This window comes from Equus przewalskii, chromosome 9 (assembly GCF_037783145.1).
Source record: "Equus przewalskii isolate Varuska chromosome 9, EquPr2, whole genome shotgun sequence".
NCBI lineage: Eukaryota > Metazoa > Chordata > Mammalia > Perissodactyla > Equidae > Equus > Equus przewalskii.
In genome coordinates, this window is record NC_091839.1 from 10,309,730 (window position 1) to 10,328,560 (window position 18,831).

At 56.7% G+C, this 18,831-nt stretch overlaps 2 protein-coding genes across 7 annotated transcripts in view; one reads left to right on the top strand and one right to left on the bottom strand.

Moving 5' to 3' along the window:
* The window catches only part of SAMD4B (sterile alpha motif domain containing 4B), a 34,818-nt gene extending 21,755 nt beyond the window's left edge, over positions 1-13,063 (top strand). For 4 of the 6 annotated variants that reach the window (XM_070557718.1, XM_070557720.1, XM_070557719.1 and 1 more), the window contains 11 exons: positions 275-745; positions 5,013-5,252; positions 5,818-5,927; positions 6,088-6,174; positions 6,909-7,251; positions 7,986-8,071; positions 8,465-8,583; positions 9,147-9,345; positions 9,537-9,660; positions 11,471-11,554; positions 11,765-11,925. In XM_070557718.1, the coding sequence (XP_070413819.1) occupies positions 275-745; positions 5,013-5,252; positions 5,818-5,927; positions 6,088-6,174; positions 6,909-7,251; positions 7,986-8,071; positions 8,465-8,583; positions 9,147-9,345; positions 9,537-9,660; positions 11,471-11,554; positions 11,765-11,793 (1,892 nt within the window). In that variant the 3' untranslated portion in view covers positions 11,794-11,925. Of the gene's footprint in view, positions 1-274; positions 746-5,012; positions 5,253-5,817; positions 5,928-6,087; positions 6,175-6,908; positions 7,252-7,985; positions 8,072-8,464; positions 8,584-9,146; positions 9,346-9,536; positions 9,661-11,470; positions 11,555-11,764; positions 11,926-11,973 lie in introns of those variants that run through there. The other 2 variants (XM_070557722.1, XM_070557723.1) reach the window with 1 other exon arrangement.
* Positions 13,064-14,062: 999 nt separating this feature from the next.
* PAF1 (PAF1 homolog, Paf1/RNA polymerase II complex component) lies at positions 14,063-18,779 on the bottom strand. The gene is made up of 14 exons (XM_008506857.2): positions 18,473-18,779; positions 17,870-17,899; positions 17,679-17,771; positions 17,232-17,353; positions 17,073-17,139; positions 16,892-16,993; positions 16,707-16,812; positions 16,557-16,625; positions 16,369-16,472; positions 16,169-16,285; positions 15,947-16,075; positions 14,876-14,981; positions 14,678-14,768; positions 14,063-14,599 (listed from the first exon to the last, which is right to left on the bottom strand). Exons 1-14 carry the CDS (start codon positions 18,517-18,519, stop codon positions 14,208-14,210), a joined length of 1,575 nt encoding a protein of 524 aa, XP_008505079.1. The 5' UTR covers positions 18,520-18,779; the 3' UTR covers positions 14,063-14,207.
* Between the last annotated feature and the right edge of the window lie 52 nt (positions 18,780-18,831).

The following is an 18,831-nucleotide window of genomic DNA, read 5'->3' on the forward strand; positions in this document are numbered from 1 at the left end:
GGGCAGTAGGAGGAGCTCAGATTCCAGAGGAGCAAGTTTGGTCGATTGGGAGCACAGCAGGTGTTTGAGAGTAGGAGTGAGGGAACCAGGAAAAGTTACTCTGGAAGCAGAATGAGTGTGTTTGATCTCACCTGTATGCGGGACAAGGTTGGGGGTCGTGGAAGGAGAAAGGAGAGGAAATTGGAGCAGAGGGAGCAGGCTGTACACAGCTCTCCTGGGTTTGTAGGAGTCCCCCACCCCGCTCCGCTGACATTCCCTCTTGTCCCCTCTGCAGCCATCGTCAGCCAGTGGCAGCAGGAGTCCAAAGAGAAGGTGGTGTCCCTCCTGCTGTCCCACCTGCCCCTGCTTCAGCCAGGCAACACGGAGGCCAAGTCGGAGTACATGAGGCTGCTGCAGAAGGTGCTGGCCTACTCAATCGAGAGCAATGCCTTCATCGAGGAGAGCCGCCAGCTGCTTTCCTACGCCCTCATCCACCCGGCCACCACCCTGGAAGACCGCAACGCGCTGGCCCTCTGGCTGAGCCACCTGGAAGAGCGGTTGGCTAGCAGCTTCCGCAGCCGGCCCGAGCCCACCTACCACTCGCGCCAGGGCTCAGATGAGTGGGGGGGGCCCGCAGAGCTGGGCCCCGGGGAGGCAGGGCCAGGCTGGCAGGACAAGCCACCCCGGGAAAATGGACACGTGCCCTTCCACCCACCCAGCTCTGTGCCGCCGGCCATCAACAGTATTGGGAGCAACGCAAATGCAGGTGAGGGCGTGGGGGTCCCAGGAGGCCATGCCTACTTGAAAAGGGTCAGACTGGGCTTTCCACTCAGTCTATGGCCCCAAGCAAGTCACACAGCCTCTCTGGGCCTCAGCTTTCTGAGGCAGTGCAGAGGTTGTGAACTGGCGTTCCCAGAGCCGTATCTGACCTACAGACGCATTCTGTTGAGCCCAGACTTGACAAAACTTTGATTTTATTTTGTTGTGTTTTAAAATAAATTTGGTGATATAAAGAATCAGGGCTTTTCCCCTAAAAATCCAGATTTCAGCTTCTCTTCAAAAGTCAAAAGATCTGGCACTTAAAGGCCTGAATTCCTGGTAGCAGTAACAAGATGGAATTGAATATCGTCCAACCCCCTTAAGACGTTGCACATGTGCCCCAATGGGCCTCTGTCCCCACCCCCCTCTTTGGGCATGTCTGATACCGTCCTGGCCTCTGAAGGCATTAAGTTAATAATGACGATAATCTGAGATCCCTTCCAGCTCAGACATTCTGGGTTTTTGGATCTGGCCTCAGCTTACAGCGTTGTTTCTGAGAAATCTGTGTTCCTAAGCCTGTTTGTGTAAGATGTAAGTCACGCAACGAGGCGTTAGTAATAGTAGGTAACATTGTTGAGCGTTCAGCATGCTCGGTGCTCTTTTATAAGCACTTTTCAGACATAATCTCATTTAATCCTCATCACAGCTGTATCATTAGCCCCATTCTATAGATGAGGACACCGAGGCTCAAAGAGGTGAAGTCATGTATTCCAGGTCACACATAGGATAAGTGGTGGAACGGGCCGAGGTTCGGAGGGAGGCAGTCTGATGCCAGAGCCTGCTTCTGACCTCTTGTGTCGTCCTCCAACGAAGTGGTCTTGAAAGGGGTCTCTTAGTATGCGCCCAGAGGCACGGGTGAGCCGGAGGAGCTGGTATTCCAGTGAGTTTTTGAAATGTTAGTTGAAATGAACAGGATAAGGGAGAGTGACGTTTCCAAGGCTTGGTGAGGTGACATGGCCTGATTCAAGGCAAGAGGTCTCCAAGGTTTAACCTCAGGTTGGCCGATTCCCTTTGGCTGGCGTTGCTTAAAGCAGGCCAGGAGAGCGTGCCAGTGACATATCATTTGTGCCAACAGGTCTTGCGCCCAGCTCTGTGGCACCTATTACACATCAGTTGCCCCCTGAGCCTCTTTCTTGCCCAGTTAAATATGAATGTCCTGCTCACCTGCCTCCCTCCCACGTGCTGGCAAGAATCAGGGAATATAGAGGGATAGGATGGCATTTCCGGGGATTCTAGCAACCCAAGGTGTCTCGAACCTTGTTTTATAGTCTCAAAGCATTACAGTCTCTGGGTCCAGATTGGGAGGATATATTAATAATGATAATTCTAGCTAAAATATATTGGGTGTTTAGTCTTTGCCAAGAACTGTTCTGAGAACTTTATTTATACATATAAATTCCTTGGCTGAGTCACGGAAAAGTCACTTGCCCAAGGTGGCATAGCCAGAATTTAAATCCAGGCCATCTGGCTCCACAGCTCGTATCTTAACTGCTATGCTACATTGCCTCCTCCTGAAAATGACCCTCCCAAAGATGCTCAGACCTCATCAAAGAGAGGGGTCACCCATGCAGGCTGCCCATACATTGTTTCCTCCCCATGATGGGGACAGCAGCTATTAAAGGACCAAGCTGGAACAATGTTGGACAGGGGGTTTGAACCAGGAGAGAGAAAGGAATTGGATGTTCCAGGTAAAGGGCACAGCATAAAGGTGCAGGGGTGGCAAACTGGACTATGGTCCGACTGGAATGGAGAGATGCGAGGATTTAAATGAGTAGTAGCAGTAGCAGATATTCTTGTTGACCGTGTGCTTGCCTCCGTGCCACGGATTTCACGTGGAAATGGAGGCAGAGGAAGCAAATGAAGTGACTTGCCCAGGATCATACAGTATAATTGGTGGCAGAGCCAGGATTTGAACTCAGGTCTGTCTTGACTCCCAGATCTCAGTATGTTAGGGCCACATTCCGGGGGCCCTTGAAGGATAGGGTGAAGCTTTTCAATTTCAAGCAGTTGCAGGAAACAGGAAACCATTAAAATATTTTTGAGTAAGGAGCAAGGATTGGCCTGTAAGGGCAGGCAGGGTGGGTTTGGGGTGCTGCCAAGGACAGACCAGGGTTTCTTGGAGAGTGTGAGGCCCTGAATCTCCGACCGGCATTCCTGTTTTTATAACTCCCATTCTGAGGCCAGCCTCCACCCCAGTGCAGGGCTCCTCAGGAACTGCACAAGCATTCCAATCAGGATAATTTCCTGCCGTCTCAGCCTTGCTGCTCCCTTCTTGGCTGAGGCACCAAGACAGGCAAACAAGCCTGTATTGAGGGTTCCCCAGCCCTCCAGAGCGTGCCATCTCATGGGAGTCCAGAGGCCTGGAAGCTTGAGTAGAGGACCCCCGAGGTCATGGGCAGGGGTGGAGCCTGGCCTTAGGCCAGTGCACTGCCCTCTCCCTCAGCTGACTTCCTGGCTAGGAGTATAGATGATGTCGCAGATTAGGGAAGGTGCTCTGGGACCTGTACCAGGCTGGTTGTCGTTCCTGGTCTGAGTGGCAGTGGAGCACTGGCAGGAATCCAAGCCTTTGCATCAGAAACAAGATTGGGGTTCTTTTGTCTCTGCCTCCCAATTCCTTGTGGGAACTGGGGCAAAGGGCTTCTGCTCCCTGGGCCTTGATGTTCTCACCTACCCAGAGTGAGGCTTTTTGACTTTGTTTCCTTTTCTTCACTTGAGGTACTTCTGGATTCCTTCTGTCAAGCTCAGAGGCCCCCTTAGCACGTTTAGGACCGCAGGTGCCCTCCTTTTGGCTTTTATGAAACTTTGAGGGTCCCTGTGTGTCATGCCCTGCACCTGATCCTGGGAATGCAGACGTGATTGGGCGGGGTTGCCATCTGACAGAGGCCTGGAGTCCTCACGAGCCCAGAGTTCAGTGGAGCGGCAGGCTAGCGGAGGAGCAGTGAGTGCTCGGCTCGAGGTAGCAGCGCAGGGGCCCGGGAGCACAGGCTGGAGTCACAGAAGAGGGAGCACTTGAGCAGAGGGCTGAAGGCTGAAGTGGCTGGCAGATAGAAGTGGAAGAGCGGTGAGCTCAGCAGGAGGAATAGCACATGGAAAGGTCTGGAAGCTTGTGGTCTGGAACCACCTTCCCTGTCCTGACAATGGTTAAAAATCAAGCTGGATCCCTCTTCCCACCTCAGGTATGAGATGGATGGAGGCTGTGAAACACCTCGTGGAAGAGGGCCTGGGCTTACCCAGAGCCCCTGGGTCTCATGGGTGGTTGGTTTGGGCTCAGTACAGGGAAAATCTTTGGGAGGTGGTGAGGACCAGTGACCAGGATGTTGAGGAAGCAGTTTATGTACTTCATTCATTTGCTTTACAAGTACAGTGAAGCAGCTCCTCTGGGCCAGGCCCCACTGTAATTACTGAGGAGACAGTGGTGTTGAAGGCAGGACAGGTCCTTGCTGTCACAGATCTTCTGTTGTATGTTAGTACGCAAGTAACCAAAATAAGGAGATACGGTTATTTCAAGTTGTGATAGGTGCTGTAAGAAAATGAGACAGTGAATGTGGTAGAGTAAGCAGGATTGTTGGGGGCGGCTACTCAGGGACGGCCTCAGAAGAGAGAAGACCTCACCAACTGCTGAGGTCAGGAGGATGGAAAGAAAGAGCGAGGGCGGAAGTCCTGAGGCCAGAACAAGCTTGGGTGTTCCCGAACAAACGTGCAGGTCAGGGCAAGGCTAGAAAGACGTGAGCCGAAGGGTGAGTGGTGGGACATGAGAGGTCAGAGGTGAGCAGGGCCCAGGTCCTGCAAGGCCTTGTAGGTGTGTGGAAGGGTTTGAATTTGATTCTCAGTGTGAAGGTGGGACTTAAGCAGGGACTGACTTGGTCAGATTTTTATTTTTAGAAGGATCAGTATGGCTTCTGTGAGGCGAATGGGCTGTAGGAAGGAAGAATGAAGACAAGATACCAGCAAGGGACACCAGTGACTCGGACCAGGGTGCCAGCAGAGGAAGTGGAGAGGTTCAGAGAAGTGGCTGACAGCTTGCCCATGAGTTGGATGAGGGGGATGAGGGAACAAGCAGTATCTGTTAGGCCGTTCCCCTCAGGCCCAAGGGTCCCTTCCCCTTGTTGGATTCTGGTGCCGAGCCACCATCCATGGCACTGACCAGGGGGCATGTCTCCTGTGGTCACATCTTCAAGTCTGATGTCTTCTTGCCTCTCTCCCTCTCTGGCCAGGTCTCCCCTGCCAAATACACCCCAGCCCGCTGAAGCGTTCCATGTCGCTCATCCCCACGAGCCCCCAGGCCCCTGGTGAGTGGCCGAGTCCAGAGGAGCTAGGGGCCCGGGCTGCTTTCACCACGCCCGACCACGCACCCCTCTCACCCCAGAGCAGCGTGGCCTCCTCTGGCAGTGAGCAAACGGAGGAGCAGGGCTCCAGCCGGAACACTTTCCAGGAGGACGGCAGTGGCATGAAAGGTACAGTGTGGGGCGGGGGTGGGCGGCGGCACTAGAACCCTCTGGAGAGAGGTTTCTGCAGAGCTTAGAGGACAGAAGGAAGCTGATAGCTTCCCCTCTGCTTGTCCACCCCCACCTTCCCCCAAGTAGGGACGAGTCTGAGGGGAGGAGACAGTCCCTGCCCTTAGGGAGACAGAGAGCAGAGAGCCCCCTGCGGGCCCTGGTCTGATAGGGAAGAAGCCCCTGCCCTCAGACTCCCCAGTCTGACCAGGAGGCCAGGACACAGTGGTCACTGATGGACAGAGGCTCCAGGAGGACTTGGAGAGACATCAGTGAGGTCATCCTAGTACACATCCAGTCAAGCAGCGCAGAAGGGTCAGCCATCCTGATCAGGGAGAGCCACCTAGAAGGGTCTGGCTGGGCAGAAGAAGAAATAGCTCTGGACCCCTGGCTTCCCCCTACCCCTCCCGATTTTCTGCAGCTTTTTAGGCTGCCTGTGGTTTATGCCTGGGCCCTCCACACAGCCCTCCCTCTGCGCTGATCACAAGGGCCAGGCTCCTGACCGCTGCTCCTTCCTTTTCCACAGATGTGCCCTCGTGGCTCAAGAGCCTCCGCCTGCACAAGTACGCGGCCCTCTTCTCCCAGATGAGCTACGAGGAGATGATGACGCTGACTGAGCAGCACCTGGAGTCTCAGGTGAAGCCACAGGGACCGTCAGCGAGGTGCTGGGGACAGCACCATGTTGACATTACCCTTGCAGCCCGAGCCCCCTCCATCTCTCTGGGCCTTGTTGGAGCACCCCAAATACCTCACCCTCCCATTTCCAGCTTCCTTTCCCCTTCTGCCCCTACCACAGAATGTCACCAAAGGTGCCCGCCACAAGATAGCCCTGAGCATCCAGAAGCTGCGTGAGAGGCAGAGCGTCCTCAAGTCCCTGGAGAAGGTAAGGACCCATTATCCCCATCTCCAAGGCCAGCTGGCTGCCCAGTGGCACAGTAGACTCAGGGCTCTGTGTCGGCCTTGCTGCCTGAGTGGCCTCCCCTTGGGGTCCCCAGCCCTCATGTCTGACCTCCAGTGGCCCCAGCCCTAAGGAGCCAGGCTCCGGGGACCAAGTGCAAGTCAGCTCCTAGGCCTCACGTGCCTGTGACTAAGAGGCTCCTTCCTCGTCTGTCCTGGGCTGTACCTCCAGACTCTGCCTGTTGACTCCGTCCCTTCTCTCTCCTTTCGCTTTTCCATTTCTGACTGGTCTCTCTGGTAGAGCCGAGTGTCTCCCTGTGTGCATGATCTCTCTGTCCATTTGGTTGTTTCTCATCCACTCACTCTCCTTCCTATCTGCCTCGATGGGCACTCCTTTTCCCTTTCTCTGCCGCTTGTCTTCTGGTCCCCCCCTTCAGTGGCTTGGTCTGAGTTTGGTCCCATCCTTGTGGGAGCCTGAGGTCCCAGCATTAAAGCACCTTCTCCTGAGCTCAGTGGGACTCCACGCTGAAGGGGAGAAGAGGGAGTGTATGTGTACAATGTGTCCGTGTACATGGGCTTGTGGTGCCCTTACCTGCCTTGTCTGTGTGCTGGAACCGGGGTCCTCCAGCCCTCTCCAAGCCCCGTATGACCCCACTTGTGTAGTCATTCTGCATTGCTCAGGGGATGAGCCCGTGACTCTGGCTGTGTCCTCGTCCCCAGGATGTGCTCGAAGGCGGGAATCTGCGCAACGCCCTGCAGGAGCTGCAGCAGATCATCATCACCCCTATCAAGGCCTACAGTGTCCTGCAGGCCACGGTGGCCGCCGCCGCTGCCGCCACCCCTCCTGCCAAGGATGGGGGCCGGGGGGAGCTGCCGCCGCCAGGTGCTGAGCCTCCCCTGGCTCACCCCGGCACGGACAAGGGCACTGAGGCCAAGGACCCTCCAGCTGCAGAGAGCTACCCTCCTCCACCAGCTCCAGCTCCCACTGATGGCAGCGAGCCAGCCCCGGCTCCCGTTGCTGACGGAGACATCCCCAGCCAGTTTACACGGGTGATGGGCAAAGGTGAGACCGCCCAGGGCCCAGTAGGAAGTTCTGGGGCAGAGGGCCAAGCGACCCCAGGCAGCAGGGATCGAATCCAAGTTAAATGGTAGGAGCAGAGCTTTTTAAAGCGCCCTGGAAACTAGAGCACTGCAGAGAGTGGCTGAGACAGAGGGTGGCAAGGCCTCTGCCCTCAGCTGTGTCCAGGCTGATGGTAGGAAACAACCCTTACCCTCAGAGCGTCTCCAGCCCGAGCGGAGGACAGGCAGTGGGTCAGTGGAAACTGCCTGCAGTAAAGGGTGAGCAGCTAAGGCAAATCTGTTGGTTCTCTCAGAGGGGACGGAAGTCCAAGGATGGATGTGGTGAAGCTCATGATGGGCTCAGCCTTTCTTAAGGCAGCATGGCGTAGCAGACTTTACACTTGGGTCTGGATCCTTTTAGCTGTGTGACCTGGAGCAAGTGACTCAACCTTTCTGAGCCTCAGCTTCCTCAGCCTAGAAAGGCCCACCCTGATGAGATTGTTACAGGAGTTAAAGGAGAAGAGGTATCATTGACTTCATCTCTGCCTTATGCCAAGCAATATGGTGGACACTTTCTATATCCTCTTGGTAACCTTGGCACATAGCTGATACTCATCCAGCCTGAGTTTCCTGTCACTCCTTCTGTCCTTCTGTGCCAGCCAGCTGGGACCAGGGAAGCTGGAGCATGACAGAGGGCATGCTGGGAGCTAACGTCCCGCCCTTTCCTGTGTCCCCCAGTGTGCACCCAACTGCTGGTGTCCCGACCAGATGAGGAGAATATCACCAGTTACCTCCAGCTCATCGAAAAGTGCCTGACTCATGAGGTGAGGCCCTCTCCACGGCTCCCGAGAAGCAGGGCGCTGCCCCCTCCCTCTCAGGCCTCCCGCACTCTCAGGACCAACAGGCCCTGCCGCCTGGCAGCCACCCCCATCCAGCCCTCATGTCACCAGTGCCGGGGTCACTGGATGCCTTCACCTGCCCCTCCTGACAGAGCAGGTTCTCGGGCCTCCTCTGCTGCTCCCTCATGGCGTTCTGCACAGTTGTGATCGCACGTGTGTCTTCCCCCTGCTCAACTCTCAGCTCTGTGCGCACAGGGCCCCTCCGCGTCCCAGTGTTGCCTGGCACAGAGCGGGCAGTTGGTAGACGTTTTAGCAAACGAATGGAAGGCGGATCTGGAGAAGCATGGCCCCCTGCTTCACCCTCCTGACTCTCTCTAGGCTTTCACGGAGACGCAGAAGAAACGGCTGCTGTCCTGGAAACAGCAAGTGCTGAAGCTGCTCCGGACCTTCCCTCGCAAAGCCGCGCTGGAGATGCAGAGCTACCGGCAGCAGAAAGGGTAGGCGGGCGGCCTGGGCACAGGCGCCTTCCAGCCCCGGGCCCTTGCTGCTGGACAGACAGTGCTTAGAGGGGAGCTCACACTCTGGGCTGGGAATCCGACTGTACCCCTGCAGTCTCTGGGTGACAAGTCACCCCGTGGAGACTTTCCCAGAAGAAACTCACGATGTCCTTACCACTAGAATAGGGTGCTGGGGTGGCAAAACCATCGCATGTCCCAGTAGCAGGTCCTTGGCCTGTCCCTTGTTCTCACCTGTGTGCAGAGGGCTCTGAAGTCCCTTCTCACCCCAAACAAAAACCAGAGTGTTAGACTCAAGACGTAGTTGAAGTTAGACTAACTGCTTGAGTGGACACGGGGGAACCTTCGCATACGCCCCGTCTCCGTCCTGGGTCAGCCTTGGGGCAGGAGGAGACAGGCTTTGTGCGCAGGGACTCGGACAGGGAGTCCTGTCTCGGAAGAGGGCTGTGTTCTGTCCTACCCACGGGGACTGTGGATGCGGTGAGGAGGGTGGACAGGTGGGCCCATCTGCCTAAACTGACACCCTGCCTTCTGCTCTCTCACAGCTGGGCGTTTGGCTCCAACTCACTCCCCATAGCTGGTTCTGTGGGGATGGGGGTGGCCCGGCGGACCCAGCGGCAGTTCCCAATGCCTCCCCGGGCCCTCCCGCCTGGAAGGATGGGCCTTCTGAGCCCCTCGGGCATTGGGGGCATCTCCCCCCGCCATGCCCTCACCAGCCCCAGCCTTGGGGGCCAGGGCCGACAGGTGAGCCGGCTAGAAGCAGAGGACCTGGCGCTTCTGGGGTTGGGGTGGTAGTGCCTGGGACGTGCGTGCCCATACCTTTGCGTCTGGGCCCGGCTTAAAGGGGAGGGGTTCCCCTGCCAGCTCCACCACTCCTGGGCCTGGGCCTCTTCTCCACTCATTCACTGCTTTCTCGCTCCCCGTGCCCTGTGCAGAACCTGTGGTTTGCCAACCCCGGAGGCAGCAACAGCATGCCCAGCCAGAGCCGCAGCTCTGTGCAGCGCACCCACTCGCTCCCAGTCCACTCGTCGCCCCAGGCCATTCTCATGTTCCCTCCAGGTAAGGTGCCCCCAGCCTTGAGACTCTGCCCCGACAACACCCTTAGCTGGCCTTTCTCTTCTTTTCTGGGTCTCGTACCCACTGTCCCTTCTCAGCTGCCAGAGTGCCTCTCCCCGTACCTCCCACCCCTCTGTACCCATCTCCCCGCATCGTGGGTTTTCTTCTACTTGCCCCCTGCTGCCCCTGTTTCAGTTTTATATTTTACATCCTGCTCTCTCTCTCTCTCTCTCTCTCAGTGTTCTCTCCCCTTACTCCCACCCCTGCATCTCCATATCTCCCTCCTGTGTCATAGTCTTAGTGTCTGTGTTGCTCTCGGCCATCCTGTCTTTGGAGGATCATTAAAGACTCCATTTGGAAGGGCTGGAGGGGGTGGGAGAGAGTGTTGAGGTTTCTGTGGAGGGGAGTCCTGCGCATCAGTTCACTGGCATTCTGTCAGAAGCCAGGTGAGCAGACAGGACCCAGTAGACTTCAGCTCTTAGAGCAGGTTCTACTCCTAAGGGTGCTGGCAGGGGAGAGGGCCGTTCTGCCTCTCTTCACAGACAGCCTGGAGATGGGAGCTCAGAACGAGGGCGAAGGGGCAGGAGGGAGCTGAGCGCCCTGCCTTCTTGGTGAGTGGGGCTTGATTCCTCCACCCCGAGCGGGGCCCTCTGCAGGCCGCTGAGGCCCAGAGGCCGACAAGGCTGATCTGGAAAGAGCTGCCTCTGCAGAGATCTTAGTTTTGCGAGAGACCCTGAACTCTTCATGTCATAAACTGCCAAATCAGTAGGGAGCCTTAATTATGAGACTATGTGGGCTGCCTTCTGTCGAAGGGGACCTTGTCCGTTGTGCTCATCCTAGCGCAGGGCTTGCTATGCACGGGAGGCATTTGTACGCGATGTTAGACGACTGGATGGATGAACTGCCCGAGCACAAGTAACAGTCCCCTTGCGCCTCCGTGCCGCGCGCCCGCCCCAGCTGCACACGCGACTCACACTTGCACAGGTGACCTGCTCATGGTCAAAAAGCTTTTTGTTAGGGAGAGACAGGTAGTGGTCTGACCTGGCCTGAGCTCAGGATTCAGGGGGGACGTGATGAGAAGTCAGATTAGAGGTGGGGGCAGGGTCTCCCTAACCCGGGCAACTGCCTCCTGGCGGCAGTGAGGAGCCGAGGAGTGGTTTGAAGCAGTGCGGGACGGAGTCAGGTCAGGGCTGCCCGAGGAGGTGGGCTGTGTCGCAGACGCCGGAACAGCAGGGCCTTTTGAGAGGCGCTTTGAGGACGAGCCCCATGGCTGCCGTCCTGATTCGCCCCGCCTGCCGGGCCTGCCCAGATCACATCCTGTCCAGAAGAACAAGTCCTTGTGGGTTGAGAAGGGTTCTCGTTAAGCTTCTGCACCAAGTACAGAGCAGGTCGTCAGTCGGACAGCACAGGGCTGCCCAGTGCCCAGCGCGGATGCCCAGACTGTGGCTAAGGCAGCGTGCGCTGTGTCCCCGGAATAGTCACTGCCTGTGTGTGGCCTCCAGGAAGCTCCCTCGGCTTCACATCACTCCCTCTGTCTGCAAGCCAGGCTTTCTCTGTGTTGTCCAGCCTCTGCCCTTGCTGTTGTCACCTCTCCTGCTTTGTGACACACCCAGGCCTGTCTCTGTCCTTCATCTCTGCCCCGTCACACCTTCCGTCTGAGTGCGTGTGTGTCCTTGTGTGCTCTGTCTCTGTCTCTTCCCTCTCCCTGCCCCTCCCTTCCTCTCCCCCATGCCAGCCCTCCAGTCCTTTGTCTCCCCAGCTCTCCGCTCCTCCCCAGGCCAGTCTTCACTGCCCCCGGTTCTCTCCCTCCCAGACTGCCCGGTCCCTGGGCCTGACCTGGAGATCAATCCCACTCTGGAGTCTCTGTGTCTGAGCATGACAGAACACGCCTTGGGTGGTGAGCATTTCCTCTTTCCCTGACCCAGCTCCCACCTACCCAGCAGCGTCTCCACCTCTGAACTGAGCCACTCAGAGTCATCCTGAGGGGTCCCGAGGGGAGGCCAGACTCCAGGGAGGGCCTGACTGGGATGACAGGCTACCTGAGCGCCTTTCCTCAGGCCTCCCGCCGGCTCCTGATCTTCCTCCCTTCCTCCCTTTCTTACCGCAGATGGGACAGACAAAACCTCCACCATCTGACAGGACCCACAGCCCAGCGCACCTATAGGCTCCCTGGGCGGCGGGCGGGGACCAACCCCCAACGGGCTTCTCGGCAACAGCGAGCGGGTGGGCTGGCTCAGCTATACATTCTAATATTTTTCTACTCTCTCACCCTTTTAACTTTTGTTTAACATTGGCACACGCCTTGCTCACTCCCAGGCCCGTCGAGGGATCTCTGCTGAGGCCCAGGGAGGTAGGGGGCAGCCAGGATGAAGGGGGCAGGGACTGGCCAGCCTGCCTGGCCCCTCCTTCCCTCATCCTCTACCTGGCCCTGTCCCACCCTGCCTCCTCGAGACCGCCGGCCGCCTGCCCCTCCTGGGGGAGCAGCCTCCCCGTCTTCTGGGGCCTGCTCAGCACCATCTGACATCTGGGGAGGGACAGCGAGGTAGATAACCTGCTCTCCTGAATGTCATTTGAGAGGAGGAGAGGAGCCTCTCCTCCGACCTCCTCCTTCCCATTCCCGTCATGCCCCGAGGACAGGAGCCACCCTCCTCTCACTCACCTCCTTTTGCCCTGTTTATCAGAGGTTCTCTACAATTAATTTCTTAGGCCTATTTAAGATACATATTTATATAGTTCTTAACGGTTTTTCTCTCTGATCATTCCCTCTCATTTTTAGAATCCCCAGGCCTCTCTCTGAGCCAAGAAAGTGGCAGGGGGAGCCTGAATTTTACGAGGAGAGAGGGCAGAGCCCCCTCCTCCAGACCCCCTAGCCCTTCCCCATGCCCCCAGCCCTGGCTGCCCTGATGCAGAGGTCGAAGGCGGGGAGCCGGGGCACCAGTGAGGTCAGGAAGTCTGTTGCCTTAACGTCCCCTTCCCCCACCAACACACACCCTTCTCCACTCCCAGGTCTGGGTGCTCAAAGACTTGGGGGTAAGGAATAGGGAAAGGGGATTGTTTGGTTTTTGGTTTCTTTCCCCATCGCCCCTTTTCTTTTGACCTTCCCCCACCCCCCATGCTGTCATGACCTCACTTAAGTGGAACACTATATCATAACCCAGAGTCGTCCCGGCCCCGCAGTCACACAGATCCTCTGGTCCCTGTTCCTACTGAGGGGTTGTGCTGGGGCCCAGGTGGAGAGAGGGGATTTGGGGGTTCAGCCTGTGGGGAAGCCAGGGTCCCCTATTCCAACCCCCTCGTCCCCCTCAACCCACCCCCCTCACTGGGACATTCTCAAGCTTTTCACACCGAAAAGGAAAAAAAAAAATGTTATTTTTAGATACATTTTATGAATAACTTTTGTTATGAATATGGCTGGTAACCATTGTGTATGTTATTAAAGATACAAAATGTTGGGAAAAAACAAAAAACCAAAAAAAAAAATTTTAAAACCACCGCCCTTCCTGCACTCTCCCCCCATTCCCCACCTTCTTGCCCCTGCCCACCTGGTCTGGACCTCCCTCAGCTCTCAGCCCAGGCAGGGGGAGAAAGCCAGGGGCTGGGGTGGCCCTGGGGACCTGCTACAGGTCCCCACCTCCTCTCCCAGTGCCGGGCTGGGTGGGGCGTCAGGTTTATTTATGTACCTCTTGCACACTCATCAACCTATGCAAGTCCCCCGCCCCGGCCCCTCCATGTTTCTGTGCCTTTGCTCGCTCCCCTCAACCTCCCAGGGCTTCTCTGATCCCCTCCCACCAGCCCCAGGACATGGGATGGACAGGGGCCACCTCATTTGGAAACAGCAGGGTGTTCCTCTTATAGGACCCTCACCTCCTCCCAGCCAGTCCTGTCTTGTTCACTTGTTCAGGGTGAGCTGGCTCTGCCTGGCCCTGGGAGGGGGCGAGGGACACCTCCCCACACACAACGGGAGGCAAGAGCTGCCCACCCCCCCGACCTGACAGCAGAGTGTGCAGGACGCAGGCGGCCCCACTCTGATGGGCAGGACCCTGATCCTCTCCTGCCCCGCCCCCCCCCCGGGCCCCTCCACCATGGTTTCACCCTCCCTTCTGTCTCCAGCCCCACTGGCAGAATCAGCTTTGAGTAACTGTACAGTGTTTCTCGCTGTTGGAGAAGACTTATTTGTTGGAGTTTCACTTGTTTAATGGTCTGGGCTTATTTTGGAAAAAAAAAAAAACAAAAAACAAAAAAGGATTCTGACCTTTGTTATGCTACATTTCATGGAAAATCTAGTGGTCCTGTCTCTGTGGCCTTTGCTTCTATCCCTTAAGCTGAGGCCATGGAGCACACAGGGTAGGTGTGGGGAGGGGGAGGAGGGGTAGGCGGAACGAGACCCCAGGGCCTGGGACCGAAGTAGAGAGAAGTCGGCTTTATTAACAGCGAAGGTTTGGAGGAGGGGAAGGGAACAGACAAAGCGAGGGGCCTGCAAATAGAACACTGGAAAAGCGCCTTCCTGCACGTCATCATCGTGTCTGTGCCAGTCCTGAAGGCCCTGGGACTCAGTCACTGTCACTGTCGGCTTCACTGGAATCAGAAGCTGCAGCTTCACTGCCATCCTGGGCTGAGTGCTCACTGCCACTGGGGAAGGGACTGGCGCTGCGGCTGCGCTGGCCACCGCCATCACTGCCGCTGTCTGAATCGTCACTGCCATGGGCCCGGCCTCTGTCCTCCTCATCAGAGTCAGCGTCGTCCTCCGAATCCGCGTCACTGCCGAAGATCTCCTCTTTGTCCCGGGCAGCCCGGGCCTCATCCTCACTGCTCTCATCCTCACCGCTCCCACTCTTGTCACTCGCCTCGTCCCTGTCACCTTCCTCCCGTTCACTCTCACTGCCTGAGCGCTCGTCCTCACTGCCTTCCTTCTCGCTGCTGCTGTCCTTCTCTCGCTCCTCATCTGTAAGGGAGCAGCGAGAAGTGAGGCCCAGCTTTCCAGCTTCCCAGGGCTCCCAGGGGTTGGCCTGTCCAGCCTTACCTGAGCCCCCAGCTTCTTTCTCTTCTGTTTCCATTTCCTCTTCCTCTTCCTCCTCGGGTTCGTGGTTCTCCAGCTGGGCCTTCCGTGCCTCCTGGAAGCAGCAGGGTTGAGGGGAAGGAGGGTGTTCTATGGGGCTTTTGTCCCTCTCCTCACCCACCACCCTCCCCACAGGTGCCCTGGGCCAGGGTCGCCTGTTACCTGGGCTTCCAGTTCCTTCTCGTTCATGTCCCGATGTTTGACCACAAGCAGGGCATTGGTACCTGACTGGACCCCAGCTTTGGCCCGGCGCTTACTCAGGCGGACCCTGCAGTGGGCGAGGCGGGGGGGCAATGTGGAAGATGTGGTTAAGGACCCCCAATGGGGGATCTGGTCTGACTTCGTTCTTACTACTTCACCAAAGCTTAGCCCACAACAGACCAGGATAAGTGCAGACTGAATAAGGGAGACGAAACTCAGGAGGTGGGACAGGACGATAGTTTCAAGAGCCCAGTTCGGTTGCCCTGCACTAAATTTATAAAGTATATATACACATATTGCACAGACAGAGATTTTCATGTGAATTAGTTACCACTTAAAAAGCAAAATCTAAGCTTCTGGATTTCTAGTTTGTAGAAAATAGGAAGCTATGGCCTCACTAGGCTGTTGCGCCCCCGAAAACATAGCAACAAAGGGTTGGAGCCCTTTGCTGGGCCGTGTCGTGGTGTCCCTTGGTTGCCAAGAGCTCCAGCTCACACACACCCCAGCAGACCACGGTGCCTTTTACATTCCCTGCCTGGCTTACGGGATCAGAATTTGTGATCTCAGCTTTAAGTAGAAACTCAAGGTCACACTTTCTTTCCCAACCCTTACCCCAAGGGCCCCAGCACAGCAGTCAACTTTTAGCCATCAGGGAAAAGTTGGGGGAGGGGGTGTCAGATTTTTGAATTTGGGTATCCAGCATCTCATTTAAAACATTGATGCTAACTATGTATTGCTCCATTCTTCGGCTATGTTACTTTCAGGTGAAGTCTCTTAATGTCGGGAAACTTGGCTGTCTACCCCATACAAAAGCTCTGATGTCTCCATTGTTAGGTAAAGATTTTCTCTGGGGTGTCACATTAACACCAGGTCCAGGCCACTTGCATGAGCCAGCTTCTGCTGCTCTTGCTTACTAACGCACATGACAACTCCTTAGGTACAGATGACCTCCAGGGTGGCCCTTGCACACCCCATGGTCTTAATTCTGTAACATAGGGCCGGGCTAATCTGAGATAGGAGTGTGCTGAGTACCTAGTCTCCAGTTCATTGTAGTAGACGCCATCGCCCTCTCGGAAGATGAAAAAGTAGTTTTCCTCGTAGCCCTTGCTAGCCTTGTTCTTCACGTTCCAGTTGTACTCGCGAGCAATCTTGTAGTCATACCTGAGGATGAGGGGACCAGGGTCAGCCCCATTTCCTCCCTATCAGAAAAGGAGATACTTCTCAGTCCCCAAAACCTCCCCCCAACCCACGCACACATCATCCGGTGCATAGTCCATCTCCTCTTCCTGGTCCCGCTTTCGCTTCTTCAGCGTCTCTTCCACAGGCAGGAAGTAGGCCACAAACTGGTTCCCTTCCTCATCCATCATGCCTCTGGTTGGGGGAAGGGGAGGAGCAGTGAAGAGTGACAAAGGGGCAGTAAGGAGCAGGCCAAGGTGGGTGCCAGGGCCACTTACCTGATCATGGCCTGAGACATCATCTCCAACGCAGCTGCACCACTTGTGTCCTTGGGGGCTGGGTCTGAGTCAAAGATTACCTGAGCACATGGGTTGATCCACATCTGGGGGGTGGACAGCACTGGGGTTAGACTGGGACAGGCAGAGATGGCAAGCTAACCCTCTCTGCCTCCTGCCCTGGGTCTGACCTTAAAATCTGGGAAGACAGGCATGACCTCCACTGGCGTCACCCGGGGCTTGCTGTAATGCTGGGAGATCTGGTGGAGGCGAAAACGGTGAGGAGGACGCAGAGCTCCAGAGCCACACCTCTGCCTCCCCCATCCCAGTCCCTCAATTACCGATTTCTGGGCATCCTCAAAAGTCTTCTCAATGGCTGTGATCTGGCTGTCCCTGTCTTTGTAGATTTCTTCCTCAGTGAACTGCTGCTTCACAGAAACTCCAATCCTAGGGGTCAAGAGACAGGCCTTTAGGGGCCATTGGACACAGCTGAAGTGTCCACGTTCCCCCTCTTCCCACAACTTACTTGACCTCAGGCTTCTCATTGGAGATGCCGTAACGGTTGAACTCGGTTGAGATGTACTCTGTCTTCCGCATCCATGGCACCACCTTTGCGTGCTGCTGGGATCTGGGGTGGGGGATCAGGTGCCTCAAGACTCCATCACCCTCCTCCCATCGGAGCCAGTCCCCACTCAGCACCCCCTCACCTCTTAGAGCTGGTGGGGGCCTGAATCTCCTCTTCCAAAAGCTTCTCATCAGCCGGATCTAGGAGTACTAGAGGGGAGCAAGGGAGCAGGAGCCCATGAGGGAGGCCCAGGCCCGGCCTCTGCTGCCCTAGAGCACGCCCTCCCCGCCTCCCCACACACCGTTGGGGTCAATGCGGTAGGTATCAGGGTTGATGAGGTCGATGGTGACCCCCAGGTCTGGCTCAGTCAGGAGGTCATGTTTGTGCTGTTTCTCCAAGGAGGTCGCCTTGTACTGGACGAACCTGGTGGGGAAACATGCCCATTATGGTTTCCTGATTCCAGCCTTCTCCCTCACATCCCTGCTTCCCAGAGGCTCAGCTTCTCCATGGAGGAACTCAGAAGGGAGTTCCTCCATGCTGGAGCCAGAAGGCTGGCTCTCCAGTGGAAAGAGACTTGGACACTGCTTGCTTCATTCATCAACAGATACTCTTGGCGCGCCTACTACCATGTGCTAGGGACGACTCCAGGCCCCGAGGGAGCAGTCACCAAGAACAGCGGTCCTTGCCCTCAAGGACCTCATGTTCTAGATGAGCTGTCTCCCCACCCCATCATCCCCATCCTTCTCACCTGTTCTGGTCGAAGGGGTAGGTGATGAACTTGGGGTCGAAGGGGATGTCAGGGAGGCTATTGCAGTACTTGACTCGGCAGACCACTCCAGACCTGGGAACACAGCGGCTCAAGACCTGGCCCCCGCCGCCCCACCTCTGCTCCCAGCCCCCGCTGGCCCCCCGTTCCTGGGAAAGCACAATGGGGCTCACCTCTCAGGCAGAGTCCGGTGGGAATTGGGCCTGGTGGGCAAGAGAGAGAAAGATGGAAGGACGGGACCGACAGGAGAGTGAAGGGGGCTTCTCCAAGCTTCTGAGAGAGGGAGGGGGTGACAAAAGCTCACTCCTTTTGGTGGGGGCGCTCCAAGCGCTTTAATGGAGGGAGCCAAATATTCAGTTCCTTTTAGATAAAGTGTCCCTAAATGCTTTAGCGAGTGGAGCCAAGCGACCAACCTCTTTTGAAGGAGGTGTCTTCCAAGTGCTTTAATAAAAAGAACCACATACTCCACTGTTTTTAGGGAAAAGGGTCTCCAAACGCTTGACTCAATCCCTTCTGCATAAAGTCTCCAAGAGCTTAATCCCTGAACCCCACGGCAGGGGAGGAGGGGGCAACACCGCGTCCTTGGAGGAACCCGCCCCTCTCCGTCAAAGGTGAGCCCTCCGTGACGTCACGGCGTTTGCAACGAAGGTTTGACGTCACAGGCAAACCTGGGGGGCCGGTGACTTTGTAGGCAGACACCCGCACTCGACCCCCCGCCTCGCCGAAACCTGGAGAGATCTAGAGGAAAGCCCTGCAGCCGGCGGCGCGGCGTCTACCTGTGGCCATCCTCCCGCTGGGCCTGGGTCTGGATGGTGGGCGCCATGGCGACGAGGCGACGGCAGCCCGGACGCGATCCTTGCCGAGTCGCGGGGAGACGCTGAAAGGCGTTCCGACTTCGGCGGACGCCGAGTACGAGGCAGCGCTCGGGCTGGCGCCGCTCTCCGCGGGGGCTGGGTCAGGACGAGGTGAGCTGCTAAGAAGAGTTCCAGTGGAGACTCAGGTAAACGCACAGGCAGCGCCGAGGACAGCCTCGCAGCTCCGGCTCCACCAACTGCCGCCAAGACGCTGAGGACCCCACAGGGCGCCTCAGGCCGCGAGGCCTTCTGGGAAATAGAGTCCGGCTCGGACCCGCACC